Source organism: Leptomonas pyrrhocoris (assembly GCF_001293395.1).
Source record: "Leptomonas pyrrhocoris isolate H10 chromosome Unknown, whole genome shotgun sequence".
NCBI classification, from domain to species: domain Eukaryota; phylum Euglenozoa; class Kinetoplastea; order Trypanosomatida; family Trypanosomatidae; genus Leptomonas; species Leptomonas pyrrhocoris.
Genome location: NW_015438376.1, coordinates 329,338 through 355,066, shown reverse-complemented (window position 1 = coordinate 355,066; position 25,729 = coordinate 329,338). Strand labels below are relative to the sequence as shown.

The following is a 25,729-nucleotide window of genomic DNA, read 5'->3' as shown; positions in this document are numbered from 1 at the left end:
TACACCAACTCCCGCCTGCTGAACGTGTGCGATAACGTACATCTGCAAAAAGAAAAAAAAATCCACGAAGCGAGGTGCGACACAACAACGACAGACGAGGGAGAACGACGATCAACGTGCATGCACAACTCCGCCGTGGAAAGGGTCACTGAGAACAACAACAACAACGACAACAAAACGCCAGAGATTACAGAGGGAAACAAGGTAAACGGAGAGTTAAAATCACATGGAAGTGCCCGCACGTGCGCCAAGGTAAAAAAAAAACAATGTATATGAAAAGAGGAAGGACACATCAGCAGAAAAGACGCGGCGCGGCAACCCGAGCGAAGAGCCTTAAATATATGAATGTACTTTTTAAAACACCTTGCGATACATCGCCGCCTACTTTGCATAGTTTAAGCGAGAGATGGCCGGTAGCGACGACGGTGGTGCGGCTGCTTCGCCCTTTGCAGACTTTCCGCCCCGCTCCTGCGTGGAAGCAGAGCACGTCGCATCCGTTGTTGTTGCAGCTTTAGCGGCGGCGGCTTCCATCGTGGGAGATGCACCGCTCGTGCTCCGCGTTGCCGTCGCCGCTGCGATCGCGGGAACCGGCCGAAGATGGCCCATGACGTCGACAAGCCCGTTCGCCGGCTGCGAGAGCGAGGCGGTGCCCTGCTGTTGTAGCTGCCCAGCTGAAGCCGTCCGCGCGTAGAGCTGCTGATGCTTCTTGTCCGGCAACGACCCGTCGGCGTTGTGGGGCGCGGCGGTCAGCGCCGTCTGCAACGACGCCGGCACCTCGTCCCACCCCAACTTGCCGTTGTCCACGTCTTGCTTAATGTTGTGCACCAGCGGATGCGGTGCGCCGCCGCCGCCGTTGTACAGATAATTCTGCTGCTGATCGACGAGGATTTCCTCAATCGTGCGCGGTCGCGGGCCCTGGGTGCTGTGCAGCCGCGTCAAATCAATCGCCTTTGCGGTGCGCAGTGAGCTGGAGCCGTACTGAACGTCAGCCCGCTGTCGACGATGCTGCTGCTGCTGCTGCTGCAGCTTTGCACTGTCTGCCTGCGATATCGTCATCGTTGTGGCGGTGGTGCCGCTTATGTTCAGTCGCTTTCCTGAGCTACTTCGTGCGGAGTTCGAGTAGTTCTGCCGCTGGGACGCTGTCAGCGGAAAGGCGCAGCCGCGTGTCTCTTCGAAGGTGCGCGGGGGGAGCGCATGTGGGTTGCGGCGAAACCCACCGCTGCTGCCTTTCTCCAGCAGCCGCTGCTGCTGCTGCTGTGTTCCAGATGCGGAGGAGGAGGACGTTGTTAGCAGCGGCGCAAAGCGCGTGCCATCGCCGAAGTTGTACATGTGATTGTACTGCAGCATCGTGGTGTCCGGGCTGGGGTCGTGTGGGACGTAGAAGCCCTTGCTCTTGTGGTTGTAGTACACATGGTCCATCTCCGGCTGAGCGGGTTTGCCTTTGCGGGGATCGCGCCGACGCTGCACGCGCACCTCGTCGAGACCGGCAAAGGTCGCAGCGTCGAGCATCTCCAGCTCGCGCTTTAGCGTCCCACTGCCGGCGGTGCTGTTCCACGTCGCACTCGTCTGTGCGCCGGCGGGCACCGACGAGGAGTAGGAGGAGGAGTGGTACGTATTTCTTTGGGACCCGCCGTATCGAGTCTGCCGCTGCTGCTGCTGCTGCACCGCACCATCCGCGTCCTCTTCCCCTTTTACCCCGTTGAGGGGCCGAACCGTGTTGCGCGGCACAGTGCCCAGGGTCGGCTGCTCGCCGTAGAACGTTTCGTTCAACACGTCAGATGGCATGTGATCGGTGGAGAGCAGGTAGCGAGAGTAGGAGCCGACCTCCATGCGATTCGTGTGGCTGTTGTCTCCGCCACGCCGGAAGACGCCGAGGACGGTGTTGGGCGTCAGCGCGGCTGCGGCTGCGGCAATGCGCACCGTTTCCGCGTGTATGTACGCGCCTGTCGCGTCTGTGTAGGTCGCCTGTGGAGGAGAAGCCGCATTCGTCGCCGCAGAGGAGACCGCCAGGTCAACACGCGGGGGTGAGGCCGACAGCGCGGACCGCGGCGAAGCGTGTGAATGGGCTGACTTGGCCGAGGAAGCCGTGGCGGGAGTGAAAAGAACCTTTTTGCCGCTGTCCGCCGCAGAAGTAACCGCCGCAACGGCGGGATTCTCGGCCGACGGCGTAGGTGTCTCCGTCGCGGCTGCGGCGGGGGTGTCTGCTGCGTCGTGCGGGGGGCTGCCGGGAACGGGCAAAGTGTCCGTCTCTTGTTTGGCAGCGCTCTCCACTTCTGGTGTTGCAGCCACCACCACTGCTTCTGTTTCTGCTCCTGGTTCTGCTATTGGTGCCTCTGGTTCCGCTGGTGCCTCCGGTTCCGCTGGTGCCTCTGGTGCCTCTGGTTCCGCTGGTGCCTCTGGTGCCTCTGGTTCCGCTGGTGCCTCCGGTTCCGCTGGTGCCTCTGGCTCCGCTGGTGCCTCTGGCTCCGCTGGTGCCTCTGGCTCCGCTGGTGCCTCTGGTTCCGCTGGTGCCTCTGGTGCCTCCGGTTCCGCTGGTGCCTCTGGCTCCGCTGGTGCCTCTGGCTCCGCTGGTGCCTCTGGCTCCGCTGGTGCTTCTGGCTCTGCAGGTGTTTCTTCTCCTGTCACTTGCTCAGGCGCAGGGGGAGGCGCTATCGAAGTTTCCAACAGCGGCTCCTCGGCCTGGTCCTTCGGGACATCCACCGCAGCCGCCGTCTCGTCCGCAGAGCTCATTCTGCAACTTGTATTTCCTCTTTGCTGTTGTTGTTCTTGTGGTGGCGGTGGAAGCGGAAATCCACACGATGCGCGTGTATGCGTTGCGTCCTTTAGGAAAATCTTACGTGATGATAAGAGTGAACGATGGAAGACGATTTTTGGCGTTGCAGGCAGAGCTTGAAGACAGAGGAGAGCAGAACATGAAAGGAGTAGTACTCGTACTCGTGGTGGGAGCCGGGGGCTGGCGCTCCATAATGTGTGGGCCTAATCCCTCCGTCCCCGAATGGCAGGGCTAACATGGCATCCGCCAGCGCCCTCGTTGAGCACGTTTTTACTCGTCTTACCCAGCTGTCCTCTCTCTCTCTCTCTCGCCCTTTCTTTCTTCTGCCCTGCCGTATGCAAGCCAGAAAGAGAGAAAGAAAAGGCGAACGTGAGAAGCGTTCCGACGAGCGACGTTGACAGCAAAGAGACGCACAGTTGCGTGGCGGCTACGTGCCTCTCCGCACCACACGTTTCATTGTACCGGTAGCTTGACAAACTCTTCCTGTTCCAACAATAGAAGGAGAAAAAAAAAGAAAGAAATAAACTGTGCCTGGAGAGAAATCACCATCACCTACATAGTTGCGGAGAAACACGGTAAAAAAATAACAAGAGAAGGTATCGTACATGCTCAATACTACATGGATCTAGAAAATCGAGGTCCGACTTCACGCGCCGCTTGAAGGCCTTTACCCGTTACCAGTTGGGCAGCTCACGCACCGACTGCACGTCCGCCGCACGAGTTGCCTTGGCAGAGAGCGTCTCCTTTTGCAGGTGCATCGTACTGCGCATGTGCTGATCGCGATGATACTCGGCGACGGCCTCGGCCTCCGCTACCGTGCTGCGCGGCGGCGGCACGCCTGGGCCGACGGAGGGCAGCAAGGTAAGGCCGTAGTACGCTTTGTTCCTCACGCCGTCCTCCACCACCACCGCCGCCGCCGCCGTCCGTGCGTCCTTCTTCGCCGGTGTTGCTGGCGCGCCATCCGCCGTAGCCGCGGCAGCGACGGCGACGGTGCTACTGGACGGGGAGGGAGCGCTGCCCTCCGAAGGTCGGACGACACTCGTCGACTCCTTCGGCTTCCGCTGTTGTTGTTCATACATCATACCGAGCTCAGCTAGCGTGTGGTCCGGTGCCCCGCACACGTGTGCCCTGCAGCCGCGGTCACGCTGTCGCTCCCCGTCTTGCTCCCGCTGCTTCTGCGCCGCCTCCGCATCTGGGTGGATGAAGCAGTCCGTGTTGTTGTATATCCCGCGCCCACGGCGGTGCGGCACGAGCCGACGCTCATCCTCCTGCAAGGGCCAAATCATCCGCTTCGACGGCTGCCAGGGCAGCTCCGAGTACATGCCAGAGAGCTCGTCGTAGTGCCGTTTGCCGCCGTTCTTGGAGTGTAAGACGTAGTTACCGCCGGGCGGGTGTGGGTGGTCGGCGTTGCCCTCCCACGGCGTGGCGTTCACGGCGTCGTGGCTGCTGCAGTCGCCATGCGCGATGAGGGCGTGGCTGAGGTGGTTGTACAAAATATCATCCGGCTGGTGTTGCCGGCCGAGGCGGCGCAGGCGATGACCCGGTGTGCTGCCCGGGATGCTCTGGTCGGTGTAGGGAACGGGGTATTGCGACTGGGTGAAGGCGATGGCGATGTGGTCTCCCACCCTGTCGTGGTCGGTGTCGGTTTGCGGCGACGACATGAGGGAAGTGCAGTGGATGCCTATTAATGATAATCATAAAAGTACTGCGGCGCTTATCGCGGTCAGCTTGCCGGCATCACTGAAAAGGAGAGCGCAATCGAGTCCGTTCCATTAAATCATTAAAAGAACAAGAAAGCACACGAGGAGAAGTGTGAAGATGGATACAGGAAGAGACTGTGTTACTGGCCAACAGCAACCGCGCTATTACAATAATTTCCTTTCTTTTCTTGAAGAGAGCCGAGTATTCTCAAGAGAGAGAGAGAGAGAAGGATTGTTTCATCCTTCTTGTTTTCTCAAATTCGGCTATTGATGCGCAGAACGAGGTGCGTTTGGGGCTCAGGGAGGTGAGCGGGGCGAACGGCTTCTTCTGCGCACGTCCACCTCTGCAGCAACAAAGACAAACCAAAAACGGCCGCATTGAGCGGCGCGACCCTCCAACCCAAACGCCGGCTGCGCATGTGCGTCTCAACGCTGCAGCCGCGTCGTTGTGGATGAATACATACATACATATTTTCTTGTTTATCTGGTGTGTGTCACCGACACACGGATACACACACACACACGAACACACACGGCTATGGAGTTACACGAGCACGGGAGCTCCCGCTTTTTTATATCGAGAAAGAAACAATTCCCCACTTGTCCAATCACTTACGCCTTCATTGTTGTCGTTTTCCTTTTTCTCCCTCCGATAGCCATCCGCGTAGTTTCGATGCTGCTGCAGCTCCTCCACCGTCCCCCGCACCTTTCAGGAGAGCGAAGGGAAAAGGAAAGGAGTAAATATATCGGCGTTCACGCAGCACACGTTCAACGACGATACACACAGAAGTTCACCACTACAAAAACGCAGAAAGCGTGGAGAAAGGACAAGGGGGAGAGAGTGTCTGTGTGAGGAACGCGGACGGGCTCGCCGTTCTAAGTTGCCTAAGATGTAAAGAGAGAAAAAGAGGTTTGTGGATCGAAGGACCATCACGTGGGGGAGAGTGAGATGGAGAGCGTCAGCGGCTACGAAAGAGCTTCAGGAAATCCAGCAAGAGAAAGAAAAGAAGAGCGACGCAGCTCAGCTAATTCGGTGAACGAACGATCCACAGAAAAGAGAAGGAAAAATATAGATATGAAATACTACCCTACAACACACACACACACACACACACACGCACACGCACACAACATGCAAAGGGAGAAGTAAAGAAAGCTGTTGCTCGAATCGTGAGCGGAGGAGAAGAAAAGGTGGGACGGGAAATTGAGAAACACGGAAGCAGCCATTTGAACGCGTCGTTAAAGATCTCCCCTCTTCTCTTCTCTCCATCCTCTTTGGTTACGCAACTCCCTTCTTCCCCTCATTTTCACAGCCACCGAGCAGCCTTCGCTCACAAACACAGAAGAGAAAACACATAGGACAGCACCGCTCTCGTACAGTTGACACGTTGGCTTTTTATTTCCTTTTTAGATGCCCATCTGACGCATGGATGGGAAGCCGAGCATCTCGCCGTGGCCGTACAGACTAGCCTTGTGCGAGAACATCATGTCGAATACCTTCTTCACATCCGCCGCGGTCACGGCGCTCACGGCGTCAACCAGCTCATCAATCGAGGTGGGGACAGTGGAGCCGCAGTCCTCTACGGAGAGACTCGTGCCGAGGTAGTCGCAGTAGTCGCGGATCGTGTCCGTGTTCTGCACGAGGATCTGCGTCCTGGCCATGCTCTTCGCCATCGCTAGCATCGAATCGGCAACCGAGGCTTTGTGCGCCTGCACACCCTTCACGGCGTCGGTCACCATGCGGACCGCCGACTTCGGCTCCGCCTTCGCGGTAAAGCCGATGAGCCCAGCCGTCTCAAACGGGCTGTAGAAGGCACGCAGCCCGGTGTGCTCGTGCATCTCATCCCGCGCGTAGCGCATCGAGTCGCCGAACTGGACGTCTAAAATTGCCTTCACCACCATCGACGCGGCGTAGTCGCGCAGCGTCTTGCGGTCCTTGCCGTAGGCGAGCCAGCCCACCGCGCAGATCGTCTCGGTGTCCATGTCGGGCTTCGTGCCCATCACCTTCGCGCGGTCCTCGTGGTCCTGGCGCTCCCCACCCGTGTACTGCGCCGCCTCGTTCTGCACGTTGATCTTCGGCGCCTGCGCGCGGGCGTGGTGCGGGGCGGAGGCGGAGTGCGGAAAGGGCGTGTTCTCGTACTCCGCTACGAGGGCGGCGTGGTCGACGTTCACGCCGGCCACCACCACGCGCGAGGGCACGACGTAGCGGCTGTACTGGTCGAGCAGGACGTTGCTCGTGATGGTGCCGTTGCTGAGCGCCGGCACAAAGCGGGGGTTGCCGAGGGGCTCGCGGTAGAAGGCGACGGTCTCGAGCATCTGCTTCGCGTACTCGGCCGGGTACTGCCAGCGCAGCTCCTCGACCTGGTTGTCGATGGTATCCCGGAAGCGCTCCACGTCTGGCTCGTGGAAGCGCGGGGCGGCGATGCAGGTGAAGATGTTGTCCTGAACCAGGTTCAGCGAGAACTGCTCCTCCGCGGGTTTGCTGCTGACGACGCGGCGGCTCGAGCGGGGGGCTGAGGTGGCGGCGCTCTTCCACTTATCGGCGCGGGCGTCGATGCGGATGCCGATGTAGTGCTTGCTCTTCTCGAAGTGTGACTGCGCCGCGCCGACGCTGCGAATGTTGCGGTCGAGCTGGAAGAGGGCGTTGTTGTAGTTGCTCGTGGTGAGGGCGAGGTGCATCATCGCCCCGGTGCCGGGCGCGCTGGGTGGGTCGTAGGCCGGCCCGGCGAGGATGTACGCGCCGACGGACACCGTCGGGCCGCCGAGGTTGTGCGAGATCACCCGCACGCCGTTGTGCAGCTTCGTCACCTCGACCTTAGCGGCCGCCGTGGCTGGTGCAGGGGAGGGCGGGGCGGGCGGCAGGCGGGAGCGGGCGCCGACAGAGAACGGCTTCGTCAGCGGGGTCTGACCGAACTTGTATTGATAGATGCCGCGAGTCTGCGTGCCCGACGCGGCCCTGGCGGAGGCTACGACACGACGGAGCATGATGATAAGACGAATGTAAATATTTATGTATGCGGCGGCGATCAAAGACGAAGAAGGAGGGGGGATAAATATAGTATTACTGAAGACAAATCCGTGAAATAATAAAAAAGCCAAGAAGTGTGTGTACTGTCCGCTATTAGGCTAAATATATGTGCGTGTAAGAAGGAAGGAAGGAAGGGAGAGAGCGACACGAACGTGTGTGGTTGAATGATTATTATACACACACAAACACACACACGAGTAGCGAGAGAGAGAGAGACTGAAATCTGTGAGACTGCCGCGACAAACCTCAGCGAGTCCTGCTAGAGATAAACAAAGTGACCTATTGTTTTCTTATACCTTTTTTTACTAAGCTTTTCTGCGATGATTTTTCCTTGTCACAATGTGTGTTTTGTTTTTGGTAAGGGTGTTGAGCTCAGGTAAGAGAAAGGGAAAGTGGAGGAGAGAGGGAGAGAGGGGAGGGAAGCCTATGCAACGAGAGGAACGCACAACACGCGTCACCAGCGTCAGTACGCAAAACAGGAGGCTTGACACGCAGAGTGCAGCGCACAGCAGGAGTGTTCTACGCTCTCTACAATGGCAGTACTAGCTTAGAAGACCACCTCAAGGGTATATCTTTTTTTTTCTCTTTTCAGGTGTATTTACACCGGCTTTAGCTACACCTTCGTGCTCATACACACACACACACACACACACCACCACCACCACCACGAATGGTATTCAGTTGTGGGGGCACGCGGAGCGCTTCGAAGGCGGAAGGGAAACTCTTGCTGCCTCGAAGAACAATACCAACGCAAGGCAGCGCAAGTTAAAGCAAGAATAAGGGGGTAGCGAAGAGAAATAAAAAAGAAGCAAAAAACCGACGACAGCGACAACAACGCAGAAACGGAAGGCGCATGGCAGAGGCAGCACCGGAGAAGGACGCATCTGTTGTAGGCGGTGCGCAGGCTGTGGTGAGTTGATTGCCTTTCTTCTCTAGGGTGTGTGATGATGGGTCTAATGAGGGGTACTGCGCTCATCACGATGTTCTATCGAAAATGGGGAGCATTCTATTATCATTGCTAAGGAGAAATAGTGGCTACCGCCAGAAATGGCGCGTTCACTTCCCGAGTGGTGGAAGAGAGTGCACTTGGATGTGTGTGTGTGAAGAGAATTCTGTGACCTTCTTCCCAAAGGAAATGGAGTGTGGCATCGGTTGTCGTAGACCTAAAAAAATAAGTAAGTATACAGATGATTCTTTAACGTATGAACTGAAAGAGAGTAATAGAGAGATGGTGATGGTGATGATGATGATAATAATGATGATGATGGTGATATCAATATAGCTTGTGATGCTCTCAGAGAGCGAATCGAAATGACCAACAACAAACACAAGGTGAAGGAGCTGCTTTCTTCACTGCAGTCGAGACAGCGCAGCGGCGGTGTTGCTGAAAGTGTGTGAGGGGGAGGGGGACTGTTTGATCGCGTGTATTCTTCTCGGTGCTTTACTGTGCCTTGTGTTTCTCGCAAACGATTGTGGGTGCACAGGTGACGCGCAGACACAGATACACACACGTGCGCACGTCAAGTCGCACATCTGTGCGTGTGTCTTGCTGACCTGCCCCCCTCCCAGCTTTTGACGTGAATGAAGAGGAAAACAGAAAAGAAAAAGAAAAGTGTCGCTGAGCGGACGCAAAGCTCGTGTGTGCGCTGTATATATATATATATATATTTCTTTCCTTTTCACGGTTCTCGTTTTATCATTATTATTATTGTAGTAATAGTACCTCTAGTGTGTCTTCCAAGTTCGCGTATGAGTGCTTTCTCGCCGCTTCGTGCGCGTGCAGAACACGACGTTCGGCACGACACAAAGAATCAGACAAACAAACGCCAACGATCAACGACGCAGCAAGAAAACAAGAGTAATAATAATACCACTACCAACAACACCAAAAAAACATATCAGAGAACAAAAAGAAATGTGTTCTTCATCACCTCTACGATTTGCACTTTTCTATAGAGCTGCCGCGCTTCATGTACTTCATGTATGTTGTATATATCTGCGGCTCAATCGTCTACGTGCATGGAAAAGTGTGCTTGTATCTGTGACGGTGGGCATTGGTGCACGGAGGAAAACGAAGAGGAAGAGAGAGAGGGAGGGGAGGAGAAAGAGAGCGCGACACGGAAAGAAAAGAAAAGAAAATGCCCTCTTAACGTTGTACAAGGAAACAAAAGTGTTGTGGATCCACGACACGTTCTCTTCGATTTCAAAAGACAAAAACAACAACAAAATAATCTTCCCCGCCCCACAACAACGACAAACGACAGTAACATCAACATCAACGTATATATATATGAGGGAATAAGAAAACAACACAAACAACAGCCTTATAATGCTCGTTACGGAGGGACTCACGCGTTCATTTACGTTAACGATGGACAGCATGATGTCCCTCTTTTTATTGACTTCTATTTCACGTATATCGCGATTATTTCTTCGCGCGCTTCGCAGCCTTCTTCGGCGCCGCCGCCGCCGCCGCACGTCCGCGCTTCTTCGGTGCAGGCTTCTTCGCCTTCTTCGCATCCTCCTCCTCTACCACTTCCTCTTCCCCTGGCTCGTCTTCTTCATCGTCCTCAGCTTCGTCTTCACCTTTACTTTCTTCAACTTTACCGTCCTCGTCACCGCTGACAACGCCCGCCGCCTCCTTCGCCGTCTCGGTTACCTCCGCCTTGACTTCCGGCACCACCGTCTCTGCGGCCTTCTCTTCCGCGACCGCCGTCGCGCTGTCGGCGCTGCTGTGGCCGCCGCTGCTCTTGGAGGATGACGCATCATCATCATCGTCCTCGTCGCTGTCGGTGATACCCAGCCTGGCCAGGGCATCACTCGATGGGCCTTTGTCAGCGGCAGCGGCGCCGTCGACCGCCGCCGTCGCGGCCACGTTCACCGCGAAATCCTGCGATGGGCTCGAGGCCATCAAGTCCGCGAGCGACTGGCTCCCCGCACCGCCAATCGTGGTCGTCGTCGCGTCGTCGTCGTTGTCGCTGCCGATGTCCTGCGACGGGTTCGGCTGCGAGGACGGCATCGAGTAGGACGACTGCTGCTGAGGCGGCGCCTGCTGCTGGAGCTGCGGGTCACGCAACTGCTGCCGCTGCTGACGGCGTGCCTCCCGTTCGGCCATGGCTTCCGCACGACGCTTCTCCCGCTCCTCGCGCTGAGCCTCGGCGGCCGCCACCCCTTCCTTGTCCCTCTGCTCGATATCCGCAATGAGCTGATGCCGCTGCGCCTTCGTCATGGCCTTCAGCATCACGTGGCGGGCCGCGATCAGCTCCCGCAGCTGCTGCTCGTTGTGGTGCTCGTGGAAGCAGTTCGGACGGGAACAGTAGCCGTAGATGAAGAAGTGGGTGCAAATCTGCTTCGGAAACAGTTCCACCGGCTTGCTGTCCTTCACTTCGGCAAAGGCGGCTTTGAGCATCAAGATGACGCCGTTTTTGCCGAAGACGAACTTCTTGTCCTGCGTGTCGGTTGGGATCGGGTGCTCGCGCAGCCACACCGTCGTATGCGGCCCGGGCATCGTGGCAATCACCAGCTGCTGCGACGGGTTCATGTAGACGCTCTTAATCTCCTCTGGAATGACCACGTCGATCGAGATCGGCTCCGGCTCGTGACGGGCGTTGGGGGCCATACGAGACTGCCCGGGCATGTTGTTGCCGGCCATCATACCACCACGACGACCGCCGCCCATCATCATCATCTGCTGCTGCTGCTGCATCTGCATGGGATTGCCGTAATTACCGTAGTTGCCGTAACTGCCGTAGTTGCCGTACATCTGTCCGTCCCGACGGCCACCACCACGACCGCCGCGCTGGTAGGGCATGTTGCTCCCGGTGTTGTAGCCGCCCATCATCATCGCGTTGGCGCCGTAGCCCGCCGGGTTGTTGTAGCCGCCCATCATCATCGGCATTTGTAGCTGCTGCTGCTGCATCGTATCGGGGGAGTACGGCACGTTGCTGTTAATGCCGTACATGCTGCTACGGTTGCCACTACGATCTCCACCACTGCGGTTACCACCGTAGTAACCACCCATGCCACCGCTGGCGTCGTTGCCGAAGCCACCGACGCTGCCCATCATCGGAATTTGCGGCTGCTGCTGCGGCTGCTGTTGAGGTTGCTGCTGGCGCTGCTGTTGAAGGAGCTGCGCAAGAAGTGCCGCGTTGTCCACTGTGCTGCTGCCACCGCCGACGGCGGCGGCCGGCTTGTTGGCGTCGTAGCTCTGCGCACCGCCCATGGACGAGGACGTCATGGACTGCGGATAGCTGCCCTGGTAGTTGTGTTGCTGCGGCTGCTGCTGTTGCTGTTGCTGAGGGTTATAGCAGCGCTGCAGCAGGAAGCTTTGATCCTCCGCGCAGAGACGGCGGAAGTCATTCACAGCGGCGAGGATCTCGTTCGGGGTCTTCGCGTTTGGGTTCATGGCGGCCATCTGCGCGTTCTCCACCACCTGCACCGGGTAGTCGAAGAGGTAGAAGGAGCGGGACAGCTCCATTGGCGTCACGTAGTCCAGCAGGCAGACCGGCTTTGTTTCGGTTGCCGTCGGGGTGTGACGCGGCACCCACAGGGTACGGCCGCCGGAGGAGTACAGGAAGATCTGACCAGACATGGTTGCTGCTCTGATTTGCGGAGGTGACAAACAACGGTACGGGTGATGTGCACTACTTCAAGGAAATACAGAGTACGAGAGAGAGAGAAAAGAAACACGCTGAAGAAAGCTGAACGTCACCAAACAACAACATCAAGGAGGAGGAAGAAGAGGAGGGGAGGGGAAGTAATAATAATGACGGGAGGACGTATGTGGGGGGCACACACCTTTGATAAGTACGATGAGATCGCGAAAACAGCGCCGCGTGTCTTTTCTTTCTTCGCCGTTTGACAGTCATAATTCAAACAAAAACCGTAGCATTATATCCCCACCCAAACACCATCGCGTTTAGAGGGGAAGGCAATGAAGTCGAAGTACTACATATATATATATATATATTGCCATGCGTTCGAATCGGCAGATCACGCACGTACGTGACGCTCACGACGGGTCTAGCAGTTGTCCCGCAGCTGGAGGTGGTGCAGCGAAAGCCGAGGTATTCGACGGCATCGGAGGCGCACGCTCGTCGCCGTCGTCGCGGACGACTGGCAGGGGGACGTCTGCGTTCCCTGTTGCCTCTACCAAATCCGTGTCCTTCTCCTCTTCCTCCTCCTTCACCTTTTCGTCCAACGCGAAGTGCACCTGCGGAGCCGCAGCAAGACGTTCCTGTACTTCTCGATTTGTATCCGCGTTCTCCTGCGGTAGCGGATCCAGCGCGGGATCGAGTCCGAAGAGGTCCAGCTCCGCCTGCCGCTGCTCCGCTGCCGCGAGCTCCCGCGCCTGCTCCGCCTCCTCGGCGGCCATGCGGCGCGTGGCCAACTTATTCGCCTCTTCCTGCAACTCCGTCAGTTCCCGCAGGCGCACCTGCCGCTTCAGTCGCACCTGCGTCTCGTACTCCAGGACGTGTGCGACGGCCTCCTTCCCGCACCTCGAGAGCAGCTGCAACGTGTCCTCCATCGGCAGCTTCACAAAACTGACGTGGTTAAATTCGTAGAGGAGTCGCAGGAAGCTGTCGAGCTGCTTGTGGTGGTTCTTGGCGAGCTCCTCATCGCGGCGAAGAGCCGCCAAGGAGGAGAGTGACTGCTGCTGCTGCTGCTGCAGCGGGGGTTGTTGGGCCGCTTCACGTAGCGTTGCGCTGGGCAGCGTATCCTCCTGCTGCTGCTGTTGCTCGGCAGCTCTGCGCTCGTCAAACAAGGCGAACACATCTTCCTCCACTTCGGCTTTTCCGGTGCCGCCACCGCTGAGAAGGTTGCAGCGGTCCTGTAGCTGTTGTTGCTCCTGCGCAGCCCGCAGTCGGCCTGCCACCCGCGCACGAGCCTCTTCGATCCCTTCTGGTGGGTACACCAAAACGGGGTTGCGCGCCACCATCGCGTGTAGCCGCCGGAAGCCGTCCTCGCCGTACACGACGCTGCGGAAGCGCTCCAGTCCGCGAATGTCACGGCCGCGCTTGCGGGAGCCGGCTGCTACGGCGGGGCCAGCAAACACGTTGTTGTGAATGTCGTCGCTGCTGCTGTTGGTGTGCGCGGTGAAGGCAGAGGAGACGATGCCGCTGCCCGTTGGATCGCTCGTCATGGGCGGGTGGTATTCGTTGTCGCGTTGCTTGTACATGGCGTGGGAGGCAGGTGTGCGCGGTGGTGATGAGTGTTTTTTCCTTCTTCAACAGAGAAAATATAAAGCAGACAATCCACTGTCACCTCTGCGTTGTCAAGTACGTATCTATGTGTCTGTATGCGTGTATGTGCGTATCGATATCTGAAGTATTCCTTTCCGTGTCTTCTATGCCGCTCTGCGTGTGGTGAGAGGGAGAGCTTTCCCCGTCAGTAGATTCGCTCCTCTGGTGTGGACGTTACTCAGTTTTTGCTGTCGTTTGCAAATCGAACCCCCCCCCCCTTACCTCCAAGATAAGGAAGGACGGTAAAGATCAAAAACGAACAAACAACGGGAAGTTCAGTGCTCCGTCGCGCGCGTGAAGCTGCAACTTGAAAAGAGAAAAACAAAGAAGACAGCGCGGTTTGGAAGTAGGGTTCGCGATGAGCGCTGAATGAAAGAAGAAAAAGATGATAATAATTGAAAGAGAGCTGTGCTGCTGCAGCTCCACACCCAAACATCCCGCGACTGGCATTGAACGTCACGTAGCGAAAGATATGTTTTCATTTTCATATATTCATTTGATTTCATCTTTTTCGCGGCAACCACCGTAGCTGCGCAACCCGCGAGACGAGGTGGATTCAAGGGAAGCACACGTGGGTAAATACACGAAACTTGCCTATAGAGAGTTAATGGTAGGAAGCAACTTGGGTAGCATTTGTAGGTTCACACACCTAATTCAAGACACAAGAGGAAGCGATGCTCTGTCTGCGTCTTCCATCGATCAGATTCTTTTGCTGTGCGGCGCGTCGGAGTTCACCTCTACTTCTTAGCTTTTGAACTTCTCTCTGACGCTCTTGCCTTCCCTGTTGCCGCTGCTGAAGGTAGAAGGGACGAGGACTTCTTCGTGTGAGCTGCCTTCATCGCCTTCGGTTCCTTCGTCGTCTTCCTCATGTCTTCCTTCTTTCTTCTCGACGGCGCTGCCTCACCTTCGCTGCCATCATCATCATTATCGTTATCGCCGTGTGTTCGCACGCGCTTGCGCCGCTCTGGAGGAGCACTGGCCACGTCACTCGCGGCGGAGGCCGACTGCGCGTCCCCCGTTTCGTCCTCAAAGACTGGGGTGGCGTAGGGCGAGAAGGACGGCGCGGCGGGTGCCCGCGTGGGCCGTTTTGGTTTGCCCGCAGACGACGCGGACACCGCCGTTGACCTCGTCAGTGCGTGACTCGGCAGCCCTTTTGCCAAGGAGGTGTCCTCGGGTGTCAGGCTCGGTCCATTCACTAAGTCAGAGCTCAGGAAAGTCGTCGTGCGGTTCATTTGCTGGATGGCCACCGCCGTTGCCCGGTCTCGCACGACGCGGCGCACAAACGAAGTGGTCAAATGGGAAGGGTCCTGCAGTACCCCGACATCCGGCAGACGAGCCGCCGCCGCGACGCTCCCCGTTCCAGAAGATTTCTTGTCGCGCTCGTCATTATGTCCATCTGGCGTCTTCCCCTTCCCCTTTGCATTGCCATCATCATCATTACTATTACCATTCTTATGCTGTGTCTTTTCGGCGTTTTCGTCGTCGCTGTCGCTATCTTTCTGCATCGCCGGTGCCGCCGCCGCCGCTTCCTCGTCCGCCGCTGCGACTGGGATGACGGTCGTTGGTGTCAGCAAAAGACGCATCTCGCACAACGGCACCGTACGTTGACGCAGTGGGTCCGTCACCGTCATGACGGTCGTGTCCCCTCCGCCACCGCCACCCGCCTCGTCCGCTTTTTCCTCATTAAACACCAGACGCTTTCCGAGGCCCACCAGTAAGCCTTCGCGCCGCCGCTGTGCCCGCTTCGCCAGCCACGACGCGTGCGGGGCTAAGTAATTGTACTTCAGCCCTAGCTGCTTCGCTTTCTTTTCAGCTTTGCGGCGGACCAGCTTTTCCGCAATGAGGTCGACGGGGTGCGGCCCTTGCTGATACCACGCAAGTTTCTCATCCATCAAGTCGTGCAGCTTAAACTCGCGGGACTGCTCCTCGGCTTTCTGCGCCGCTTCCGAGACCGTCAAGTGCAGAAAGTCGCGGCGGGCTTTGCGGTTCATGCCCTCCAACTGCAGTCCACGCTGCGTCGCGTCATGCAGCGCGCGCTGGTGCTTGCTTAACACGCTCAGCGGGTCGGACTTCGCCATCCTCTCCAGCTTCTCCGCGCGTCGTCGCTCCTTGTCAGCGCGTTCGCTAGCCTCACGCTCAGCACGGCGCTCAGCCGGGGACGAAAACAGGTACGAGAAACTCGCGCTGGCGGCCCCTGCGTTCAGGGGGATGCCGTCGCCGTTCACGCCGACGTCACCTGCGCCACCCCCGCTTCCACGCGCAGAGCGGCCGTGCGGTGATGACGCTGCTGCCGTTGCGGTTGGACTGGTCTCGAGTTGCCGTTCAATGTCCGCTGACGCTTTCAGGGACACCCCGCTCGTGCCATCCCGCAGCCGCTTCAGGTTCACACCCGACATGAAGCTGCTCCACTCGCGCCTCCATGCGTTCTCGCCCTTCTCCACCGTGGCGGCGTAGCGCTTGCCACTGCCACCATCACCTGCTGTCGCGCCGCCTCTGCCTCTGCGGCTGCGGCTGCTGGTGCTGGTGCGCGGCATCGCTGTTGGGTATCCAACAAACAACCAAACAAAGCAATGAAGAAGAAATACGTAAATGCTTCTTTTGCATTTGAGCAACAGCAGTAAACGCCGGTGCGGCGTCCGCGACGCACACAGATACACACACGAAGACCAGCACCAAAGGAGACCCAGAGAGAGAGAGGTGATAAGAGAGGTGATAAGAGAGGTACAGAGAAGGGGTAGAAGACTGAGCAGGAGTCGTGTCGAATAGCAGGCCAAAAGCGGCCTCATTGGCACTTACACACTCATACACACACACACACACACACACATGTAGTTACTGTCTTGTTACTACGCGAATATCGCCTATTCTGAAAAGACGTCACACCGACCATGAAGTGCCGTCGCAGAACACGTTAGATTGAAGCTGCCCGAAAAGAAAAGGCGAGCTGCGTCCAACGACGTCCGCCTCCTCCATAATAATAATTCATGTTGTATACTTCCTTCGGCCACCCGTAACACCATCGCAAGGAGAGAGAGAGAGAGAGAGAGGAGAAGGAGAAGAAGATTCCTCCGCTTCAAAATACAAACACAAACACAAACACGCCATCAGTACGGAGAAAGAAATTTTATAAAGAAATGAGGAGTGGACAACGAAAGGAATTCTGATTACATCCCGTTACACCACACGCGAACCCCCCACCAGAGAGAGAGGGGCAAACGGACGCAAAATTTTCGAGGCACCAAAGCCAACGTAAAAGAAGCACAAGAAAGGTACACTCCTGCTCTACGTGGAGAAAACGCAGGGAAATGCAAAGAAGAATCATCCTTCGCCTCTGTTTTTCCCTTTACCAATGAAAACGCCGTTGGCTTGGCTATTTCTTGCCGATCCGCAGCCTTCCTCGGCGGCCAACACAAAAACGAAGAACGAAGAGCGAAGAGAGGGAGAGCGAGAGAGCACTCCCTCCACGGCCACCCAGCATACCACTTCGGATTGGGCTTCGTCGTCGGCGACGATGGCGTAGTGGCTGACAGCGCTTGTGATGCCGGTTTTGGCGCCGATCCCTTGCACATTCGAGGGGCGGCGACAACCACCACTACCACTACCACATCAACCTACCGTAGGCCGTGCCCGAGCTTCACCGGAAGCGAGTCGGCCCGTGCGGTGGACTTGGGCAACCATCGGTTGGGTCCGTCCAGCGAGGAGGGCGGCCGATGCGTCGTCGGCGGGTGGGGTGCCCGCGGCTCCGACGCGGCCAAGAAAGGTCGTATGATGCCCGCCCCACCTTCGCTTTGGCCGTGAAAGAGCTCTGTCGAGCGGGAGAGAGACGGCGCCCCACGCCGCAGCAGAGGTGTAGACACGGTGTACGTGCCGGGTGTCGCCACCTCGGTCTCGACCATCTTCTTTGCCATGGGCGTCATGCCGCTGCTCTGCAGAATCACGCTGGACAGCCTCGGCACCGTCTGCGCCATGCGCAGCAGAAAAGGAAGGCCGTCGTCAGTGATGGGGTTGCGGGATAGATCTACTGTCTCCAGCGCACAGTGGAAGCGGATGGAGCGCAGCAGCGGCTCCAACGCACCGTCATGCAGATTGTTGTCGCTGAGGTTCAAGGTGCGTAGACGATACAGACGTGGCACGACGCTCTCCACCACCGCTGCCGTGCCAAGATCGCCGAGGTGCAACCCGCCCAGCTGCAGCGTCTCCGGCGTTCGATCCTGATCGATGCGCTTGAGCCGATCCAACACCGTATCATTCGGTCGCACACGACGCAGCAAGCAGCTGGCGAGGTAGGCACTGCGCAGCGGCGTCAACTCGGTGATGCGCAGCTGCAAGGCGTCGTAGGACTTCAGTGCTGGAAGAACTTTCGCGTTGACGTCGCCCTGAAAGGCGGTGAAGCTGTTCTGGCACAGCTGCGCAGCTCCCTGATCGTACTCGCGTGTAAAGACAACGCCGAGCGCGTCCGTCAGCAGCGTCATGCCATCCAACGCGTAGTGCTCGCCGTACAGCTCCTCCAGCAAGCGAAGGCGCCCACGGAGCCGGGGCGTCTGATCCGCCGCGCTGCTGGAGCCCTCTTTTGGCTCAAGACTGATGGACGGTGGACTGTGATGGCCGTCCTCGGCTACGACATCGTAGATCGCAAGGGGCGGGGCGCCAGGGGTGGGAGAGCCGCCCGCGCGCGACGCCTCCTTCTCGTCATCCTTCTCTGCTGTGGCTGCCATTGCGGCGCCGTCCTTCGAGGTTTCTTTCTTCGCTTCCCCCCTCGCTAAAGGAGGCCGGGCGGTGGCGGCGCTGGACGGTGGTCCGTCACTCGGCGGACGCGTCACGTACGCGCCCGCCAGCGTCGCGGGGGCGGCGGCAGCAGTGGCCAAGGCCGACGTGGGGGTGGTCATGCCCGTCAGGCTGGTTCGCAGAATGCTGCTACGTCGTTCCTGCGTGCCGCCGGGGTAGTCCACCGCATCGGCGGAGACGACTTGGCCGCCGTCCGCTGGCGGCGCGACGATGATGGCGCTGCTCGGCGTGTTGCGACGCGTGCCGGCACCGCCAGCGCCAGTCGTCATCGTCGTCGTCCCCGCGTTGCCGGATAACGCGAGGTGCACGGGGATGTGCGTCGTGACGGGCGTGCACACAGTGGAGCGTGGCCGCGGTGGCAGAGCCCGCCGGCTGCCACCTCCAGACGGTCCACGCGGCGGTGGCGGGGCGTCGTGTCCGTTGCAGGGGTCTTCGCTGGCGCTGGTGGTGTTCGGGGAGGGTTGTCGGCGGGCGGGGACCAGGGCCGACAGCGGCCGCCCATGAGGGCTGCGCGACCCCCCCGCCGGGGCCCCGCCGGGGATGATGTTGGACGTGCTGCTGCTGATATTATTTACCCCCATCAGAGATGCCGGGGGTGGACTGCGAAAGGCGGGCGGCGTGTCCGAGAAGGGGAGCTCGTCCGTTTCCGCGGGGAGCTGATCGAGGATGGCGGACAGCACCGGCGGCACGTTGATCCCAGCCTCGGCCAGCATCTTCCGCGACTCCGTCAGCAACGCCTGCAGCTTTCCGAGCACCTTGGTTGTCCCGCCGGGAAGCACCTCGACGGCACTGCTCGCGAGCAACGCGACGTCCTCCTTCACCAACCGCAGCAGCACCTCCAGCGCACGCTGGTACTGCTCACACAGCAGACGGTAGTTGACGCCGCCGTTCAGGTGACAGCACAGGTCTTCTGCGACGATGTAGAGCTCTCGCTCCTCCCAGTACGGGGCCGGGCGCGCATGGGCGACGACGATCGATTCGGCGAGCGCGTCGGGCATCGGCTGCGAGGTCGACGGCTTCGACAAGTTGCCGCTGCCCCCGCTGCCGCCGCCCGAAGAGACGGGCGCGATGATGCTGTCGCCCAAAATCGAACGTGGGGTGGGTGGGGCGGCGAGAAAGACATCCGCGGGCGGCGTGCAGAAGGGCGTGATCGCCGTCCGTCGCTTCTGATACACTTGGTAGCGTTTGTTGATAGAGTGGATGATCGTGTCGAGGCCGCTGAGGGGCGTCGAGGCGACGCTGCTGTGCGTTATGTACTCCATTGCCTCATCCTCGGAGGCGGACGACGTCGCGTTCTTCAGCATTGTTGTGCGCTGCCCGTTGTAGCGTAGCCGCAAACGTATCTATTGTACGCGTTTGTGTGAAAGGAGCGTGTCGACGAAAGAGGGAAATAAGTAGGAAAAAGAAAACAATAATTTGAGAAGGCACGTTCGCCGTCACAGCTGATAAACAAGTCTCTTCGGTTCTGTTGTCTCCGCAGTTATCGAGAGGACCGAACTCGCTGTGAAGGACGAGAACGGCTTAAACAAAAAACAGCAACAACAACAAAAACAGACAGGAAACATCGAGGAAGTGATTAGTTGTTGCATACGAAGTGAATAACGAAAGGGGCCACATAAACGATACAAAAACAATCGTTTTCCTTTTGAAAACCGCAAACCTCTCGTCCCGTCAGCCAAGCCAAGCGGCCTCATTGGCACACACACACACACACACACAGAGAACGGTTTACAGCACCTTCGGAGCCCTTCAGCCACCCTCTCCACCCCCTCCTGAGAGAGACCAACAACAACGGCCCAATTTGCAATGTGGTGCGGTGGGTGCGATCGCTCTTGCGCCTAACGGTGCAATTTGAAAACAGTTTCTCACGAAGCGAGTGTGTGGGTGTGAGGGGATAGAGGGAGAGAGGGGAATACACCACAGCGAAGAAAAATAGTAATTTCATTCCAACATGCGTGCAAAGGCAAATAACAATGAAGAAAAAGAGCTAGCCGCTTACCTAATTGATATTCTACATAAGGAAATATACAAAGGAAAATGTAATCAAATGGCGACAGAGAGAGAGAAAGAGAGAGAGGGTCGACGCCACACTCCGCCGCTTACATCGCCACCGTGCCACGCCGCTTCATTGGAGTGACGGCGTCCCCGACCTCGTCCGACAGAAAACCCTCGTCGTTGCCGTCATCCTCGCCATCGTCATCGTCGCCCTCTTCGCCACTCTTCACCGACGTCACACTTGTCTCCGTGCGCGGTGCCATCGTCTCAAAAGATGTAGTGCGCTGCATGGACCCCTCGGGGCTGAATCGTTGTTGTCACTGTCGTCGGCTCCGCCCTTGGTGGTGGACCGACGTGGCGGTGAGAGCGTTTCGCCAGTGGAGGACTTGCGCCGCGACTGTCGGGGACGTTGAGATCGCGGCGTGCCAACGCTGCCCTTCCTGTCCTGTCCGCCGCTGTTATCAAACGGCGGCTCACGCGGCGTCGAGGTTCCACGCCGGCCGCGGCGGAAGGAGGGCATCGAGGAGTCCCGCGCGTTGTGCAGGGACGCGCTCGACGGGCTCGAGTTGCCCGCGCTCGGCACCGAGGCGTTCCCCTGCGACACCTGCTGCAGCTCCATCTTCAGCCGACGAACTTCACGCTTCGCCTCGTCGCGCTCGAGCTGGGCGGCGCGGCTCTTTGCCTCCACGGCGTCCATCTTTCCCTGCAGGTCCCGCGCGATGCGTGACATGGCCTCGCGGCGACGCCGCCTGTCCATCTCACAGGTGTCACGCCGGCAGCACAGCGGACACGGCACCTCCGGGTGCGCCGGCGGCTCCAGCGGCGGCCGGAGAAGGGTCTGCAGCACCCCGCTCTCCGCCATGGCGCGCATCCGCAGCGTCACCTCGGCCAGCGTCACGTGCATGTCGCACAGCATCTGCAGCAGGTCCGGCAGGCGCAGCGTGTAGGTGTCGTCGACGCCCGCGGCGGTCTCCTGCAGTCGGCGGTCGCGGATGTAGTCCTCCCACGAGCCGCGCAGGTAGGCGCGGACGTCGAGGTCGTTGCGGAAGAGCGCGTTGACCTCGTCGACGGTGCAGTCCGTGGCGGACATCGCCACGAGGTCTTTTTGCGTGATAATCGTACCCAGTGGATTCGCGGTGCCGCGCGAGGTGGACGAGCTCGCCGGATCGGTCTGGGCTGGCGGCTGCGCCAGCGAACGTTGCAGAGAGTGGACTTTGTTGTTTACATCAATAAGGTCGTCGTTTGACTCTGCGTCTGCGTCTGTTCCGTCCGCGGTGCCGTCGCCGTCGTCGCCGTCGCGCTTCTTCGTCTTCGTCGTCTTCTCCTGCGATGGACGCTGCTCGACCAAGAACGACTCGCCGTGGCTCTGAAGGGTGGCAGTGGTGAACGTGTTGGAGTCATCTGCGGTCTCATTCGAAGCTTGCCGCTTCACTCCATTGCTGTTGTTGGCATCCGGAGTACTCTGTGCTGCCGCCGCCGCTGCTGCCGCTGCCGATGCGGCTGCTTGTTCGTGGCGAAACACGGTACAGTACTCCGTGAACACCTCGTATACGCGCAACCGATGACGCCGCTCCTTCTCAAAAGCCCCGACCGCGCGGGCGACGGTCGTCCACCGCGAGGTCGCCACCTTCGCCACCGGCGACACGTCCGTCAGCATCATTTTCTGATACAGCGGGGAACAAGCGGCGTTGGTGGCCGCGACGATGTCCTGCAGGGCATTCAGCAGCTTATGGGACTCGGTGTACATGCGCTCCATCGTCTGCCGCTGCTCTGCGGCGTGGGCGCGAGCCGCCGTCACGGACGGCATTTCCGCCGCCATCAGCAGCGGGATGCCACCATGCGTGCTCGTGTCCGTGTGATCCTCGCCTGCGTGGCGGGCGTACATGTCGTTCACTTCGTTGTAAAAGCTGTCCACCGTGGATGTCGCCTTCTGCTTCATGCTCTCCTCCAACAGCTGTAGGAGGGCGATGTGCTCGTCTTGGCGGTGTGTCTCGAAGCGGCGCGCCTTGCTCGCCACACGCGCCATCAGTTCGTCGAGGCGGTCACTCTTTCGCTGGATTGGATCGATGCGGTCGAGCAGCTGTGTGTGCGTCTCCGCTAACTCCGCCAGCTCACGCCGCGCTGTGCTCAGCTGCTCTCGAAGCTGCTTGTTTTCTGCTCGCAGCGTTACCGCATTCGCCGCGTCTTGCCGGGCCTGCTGCTTCACCTGACCTAACAGATGCACCTGCGTCGTCGTGATGTCGACGACGGATTGCCGGAGAAGGTCGAGGAGGGCGCCCCGTTCGGTACAGTGACACGCGACCTGACGCACGAGTTCGGACAGCCCGGTATCCAAGATGTCCAGGACTTGGAGGGCGGCGTCGGTGTAGGCCATCAGTCGCTGATCGCCCGGCGGACCCCACAGCGCCTCCGCTAGCTTTTCCGTTTCAGGATTCATTCGCAGCGACGCACTCACGTCGTTATCGTTGCCGAAGTTGAAAGCCTCGGCCGCCGCGTCGCCGTCCGCGGCAAAGACGTACCGCGCCATCTCCGGGTTCGACAGCAGCTCCACCCACTGCGGGTGCGAGGGGTCGTGCAGCATTCGGTCCAGCACATCGGCGAGCAGGTACACCTGCGACCGCTCCGTTGGACGGACGGCGGGGAAGATGGTGTTGGAGCTGGTGGCGGCCGCAGCGGGGTTCACCGCTGCCTGTGACCGGTGTCCGTAGTGCATGCTGTCCTCGCTCTGCGTCGCGACGATCGAGGCCGCCACGATGCTGGGGCGGGCCTGCTCGCTGAACCGGCGTGCTTTCTCTCCTGCCGCCGCCGCTGCGGGGCCTGTGAGGGCAGCCATGAACGCACCGCTCGCCCCTACTAAACTGCCAGTGCTCGTCGCGTCCTGCTCGCGGTCCGCCGCCGCCGTGGACGCGTCCAGCAGGTTCGCACGATTTGCTGCTGCTTGCGGGGATGAGGAGGTCAGCGTCGCGAGGCGACTCAGCGGTGGAGCGCACGTCACCCACAGCGAGTCCGGGATGCGGGTCTGGTCCAGCGTGATCAGTTTACGCAGGAGGTCGCGACGGCGCTCCGACAGGGCGGCGGTGCCCTTGCCCGGCACGCCCATCTCCGATGCCTGCACCTCAACGTACTCCCGACTCACCGACAGCACCGCGTCCAGCATGGAGAAGTCCTTGTTCGCTTCGACCTCGTTCGCACGAAGAGAGGCAGCTCTTTGCCAGGCGACGGTGTCGTTGTAGCCCTGCAGCGGATCGACGCTGGAGCCCGTCGCACCCTTCACGGCCGCCTCCAGCGTCGTGGAGGTGAGCGCCACGCGTACGGGTTTAGTGCCTGTCTCACTCCATTTCTGTGAGTCGGCTGCCGCCGCCGCAGCGCGTGTGCGAGTGGTGTAGTAGTAGCTCACGAGCTGCCGAATAAAAGCCGCATCGTTGGCGCTCGCGGCGGATGCGAAGCGCGTGTAATCGGGCGACGACATGAGCAGCAGCGTCTTGTGGCTTTGTGTTGAGGTCTGACCACGCTTCGCGGTGAGTTGCCTTTCCTCAAGTAAAGCTGCCGATCGTGGATTGCAGGCTGCCTCTTCGTCCTGCGCGTCGTTCGCGTACTCGGCGAGTATCTCCGCAAATGCATCGGCGTCCTTCGCGGCCCGGACGAGATCCTCGCGCCGCTCCGCCTCCTTTTCTGCTGCATTGGCTGGAACGACGGGCAGCGAGACGACGTTGTAGGCGGATTGAAGAGCAGGTGGTTCGTGGAAGCGCGTCTCGTCCGCGGCGCGTGCCGCCTTGCCGCTTCTGTCTGCGGATGTCCTCGGGCCTTTTGGCGCAGCAGCAGGGGCGGCAACCGCTGGATAAGAAGGGGCAGGATACATCCTCCCGCTGTCCGCCTTCCTCTTTGCTTCTGCCGCTGCCGCCTTCGCTGCTGCCGCTGCCGCCGCGACTGCCGCCACCCGTCGATGACCCTGGCGGATCATCTTGTCGAGCAGGAAAGGGTTAATGCGGTCATCGACGCCGGCGTCCAACAAGGCGGCAGAGACAAGAGGCGTTGCCTTCATCAAGGCCTCTGCCCGTGCTGACTCATAGGTGGCTCTCGGCGTGGTGGGGGATTTTGTGTGGTCGGTGTCGGTGGGCGTGATCGCCGTGTCGGTGGTGACCGACGCCTCCTTTTCCGCCGCCGCCGGGTCCTCCAGGGTGACGTGCCGGACGAACAAACCAGTAGTGGCGTCTTGCAGCGCCACCAGCCCGTCCATGGGCGGGGTCAAGGTGTCCAGCGCTGCCCCGGCAGGTTGGAGCTCGGGCAGGTACAACTGCGGCGGCAGGGAACCGAGCTGTCCGGTCTGCTCGAGGTGCGAAAGCCGCGCCGCCGGGGTGGGCGTGTTCAGTGGGGATACGTGCGCAGACGGCTGCTCACGCGGTAAGGGGTGTGGCAGCGTGGTGGGAGGGAGGCGCAGTCGTGCGGCAGTCGTCGTCGTCGCCGCCGTGGCTGATACCGCGCTCTGCTTGCTATTGCTGATGTTGCTGCTGTTGTCTGATGCTCCAACGAGGTGGTGGTGCTGGGATATGTCGCGTGATGCGGCATCGAAGTTGACGGCGCCGCTCGCGTCGGAGGGCGAGGAGGAGGTGTGGTAGCTGTCGTGGCTGCGGGTGCTGTTGCGGTGACTATTGCCGCCGCCACCGCTGCGCAGTGCGCGATTGGCGGAGGCGATGGTGGAGTTCGACACGAGCGACGTGCTGGGTTGCCTGCCGCCTGCTCGCACGCCAGAGGGCTGCGGGCCGTCGTTGTGTGGCGGGCGGTCCTGCCGCAGCATTGGCAGCCGTGAAGGCGAAGCGGAAGACGACTGCATGCTGCAAGAAAGAGGGAGGTGGGGCGTGAGGTCAAAAAAAAAATGTGGAAATTATTTACATGAATTACATGAACTGGAAAAAAAGAAAAAAAAGGAGTACACTCACAGAACCAAGAGAGGCGAAGGGAGAAAGAAAGTAGTCTCCGGTCGAGCGCCGACCTTCACCAAAAGTGCCTGGGAGGGGCGAAGGTTACCTTTGCGTCTTGGCCTGCATACTCAGCCGCGTGCGTATGTATGTTTGTTGTGCGTTTGTGTTGGAGTACCATTGTGGTGAAGCATGGTCATCGATGGAAACGTAGGAGACAGCATTAGAGGAGAAGAAACAGGAATAGTAATACAAAAAGAGGGACCTACAAAAGCTCGACCCGAGTAGAC

At 59.2% G+C, this 25,729-nt stretch overlaps 8 protein-coding genes across 18 annotated transcripts; all 8 read right to left on the bottom strand.

Moving 5' to 3' along the window:
- Positions 1-381: 381 nt before the first annotated feature.
- ABB37_07782 (hypothetical protein) lies at positions 382-2,890 on the bottom strand (the record flags this gene model as incomplete). Of its 2 annotated transcripts, none has more annotated exons than XM_015806544.1 (1): positions 382-2,890. In XM_015806544.1, the coding sequence occupies exon 1, from the start codon at positions 2,728-2,730 to the stop codon at positions 382-384; it is 2,349 nt and encodes a 782-aa protein (XP_015654908.1). In that variant the 5' UTR covers positions 2,731-2,890. The 2 variants fall into 2 exon arrangements, with proteins under 2 accessions (XP_015654908.1, XP_015654909.1); XM_015806545.1 differs by having other exon boundaries at positions 382-2,834.
- A 557-nt stretch (positions 2,891-3,447) lies between these two features.
- ABB37_07781 (hypothetical protein) lies at positions 3,448-4,515 on the bottom strand (the record flags this gene model as incomplete). 2 transcript variants are annotated; one of them, XM_015806542.1, is made up of 1 exon in its annotated part: positions 3,448-4,515. In XM_015806542.1, the coding sequence occupies exon 1, from the start codon at positions 4,432-4,434 to the stop codon at positions 3,448-3,450; it is 987 nt and encodes a 328-aa protein (XP_015654906.1). In that variant the 5' UTR covers positions 4,435-4,515. The 2 variants fall into 2 exon arrangements, with proteins under 2 accessions (XP_015654906.1, XP_015654907.1); XM_015806543.1 differs by having other exon boundaries at positions 3,448-4,502.
- A 1,365-nt stretch (positions 4,516-5,880) lies between these two features.
- On the bottom strand, positions 5,881-9,542 carry ABB37_07780 (putative mitochondrial mitochondrial processing peptidase alpha subunit; the record flags this gene model as incomplete). Of its 6 annotated transcripts, none has more annotated exons than XM_015806536.1 (1): positions 5,881-9,542. In XM_015806536.1, exon 1 carries the CDS (start codon positions 7,456-7,458, stop codon positions 5,881-5,883), a length of 1,578 nt encoding a protein of 525 aa, XP_015654900.1. In that variant the 5' UTR covers positions 7,459-9,542. The 6 variants fall into 6 exon arrangements, with proteins under 6 accessions (XP_015654900.1, XP_015654901.1, XP_015654902.1 ...); XM_015806537.1 differs by having other exon boundaries at positions 5,881-8,856; XM_015806538.1 differs by having other exon boundaries at positions 5,881-8,710.
- Positions 9,543-9,926: 384 nt separating this feature from the next.
- On the bottom strand, positions 9,927-12,203 carry ABB37_07779 (hypothetical protein; the record flags this gene model as incomplete). The annotated part of the gene is made up of 1 exon (XM_015806535.1): positions 9,927-12,203. The coding sequence occupies exon 1, from the start codon at positions 12,090-12,092 to the stop codon at positions 9,927-9,929; it is 2,166 nt and encodes a 721-aa protein (XP_015654899.1). The 5' UTR covers positions 12,093-12,203.
- Positions 12,204-12,512: 309 nt separating this feature from the next.
- On the bottom strand, positions 12,513-14,110 carry ABB37_07778 (hypothetical protein; the record flags this gene model as incomplete). Of its 2 annotated transcripts, none has more annotated exons than XM_015806533.1 (1): positions 12,513-14,110. In XM_015806533.1, exon 1 carries the CDS (start codon positions 13,677-13,679, stop codon positions 12,513-12,515), a length of 1,167 nt encoding a protein of 388 aa, XP_015654897.1. In that variant the 5' UTR covers positions 13,680-14,110. The 2 variants fall into 2 exon arrangements, with proteins under 2 accessions (XP_015654897.1, XP_015654898.1); XM_015806534.1 differs by having other exon boundaries at positions 12,513-14,051.
- A 370-nt stretch (positions 14,111-14,480) lies between these two features.
- On the bottom strand, positions 14,481-16,340 carry ABB37_07777 (hypothetical protein; the record flags this gene model as incomplete). The annotated part of the gene is made up of 1 exon (XM_015806532.1): positions 14,481-16,340. Exon 1 carries the CDS (start codon positions 16,275-16,277, stop codon positions 14,481-14,483), a length of 1,797 nt encoding a protein of 598 aa, XP_015654896.1. The 5' UTR covers positions 16,278-16,340.
- Positions 16,341-17,354: 1,014 nt separating this feature from the next.
- ABB37_07776 (hypothetical protein) lies at positions 17,355-20,050 on the bottom strand (the record flags this gene model as incomplete). Of its 2 annotated transcripts, none has more annotated exons than XM_015806530.1 (1): positions 17,355-20,050. In XM_015806530.1, exon 1 carries the CDS (start codon positions 19,830-19,832, stop codon positions 17,355-17,357), a length of 2,478 nt encoding a protein of 825 aa, XP_015654894.1. In that variant the 5' UTR covers positions 19,833-20,050. The 2 variants fall into 2 exon arrangements, with proteins under 2 accessions (XP_015654894.1, XP_015654895.1); XM_015806531.1 differs by having other exon boundaries at positions 17,355-20,031.
- A 708-nt stretch (positions 20,051-20,758) lies between these two features.
- Positions 20,759-25,571, bottom strand: ABB37_07775 (hypothetical protein; the record flags this gene model as incomplete). Of its 2 annotated transcripts, none has more annotated exons than XM_015806528.1 (1): positions 20,759-25,571. In XM_015806528.1, the coding sequence occupies exon 1, from the start codon at positions 25,352-25,354 to the stop codon at positions 20,759-20,761; it is 4,596 nt and encodes a 1,531-aa protein (XP_015654892.1). In that variant the 5' UTR covers positions 25,355-25,571. The 2 variants fall into 2 exon arrangements, with proteins under 2 accessions (XP_015654892.1, XP_015654893.1); XM_015806529.1 differs by having other exon boundaries at positions 20,759-25,564.
- Between the last annotated feature and the right edge of the window lie 158 nt (positions 25,572-25,729).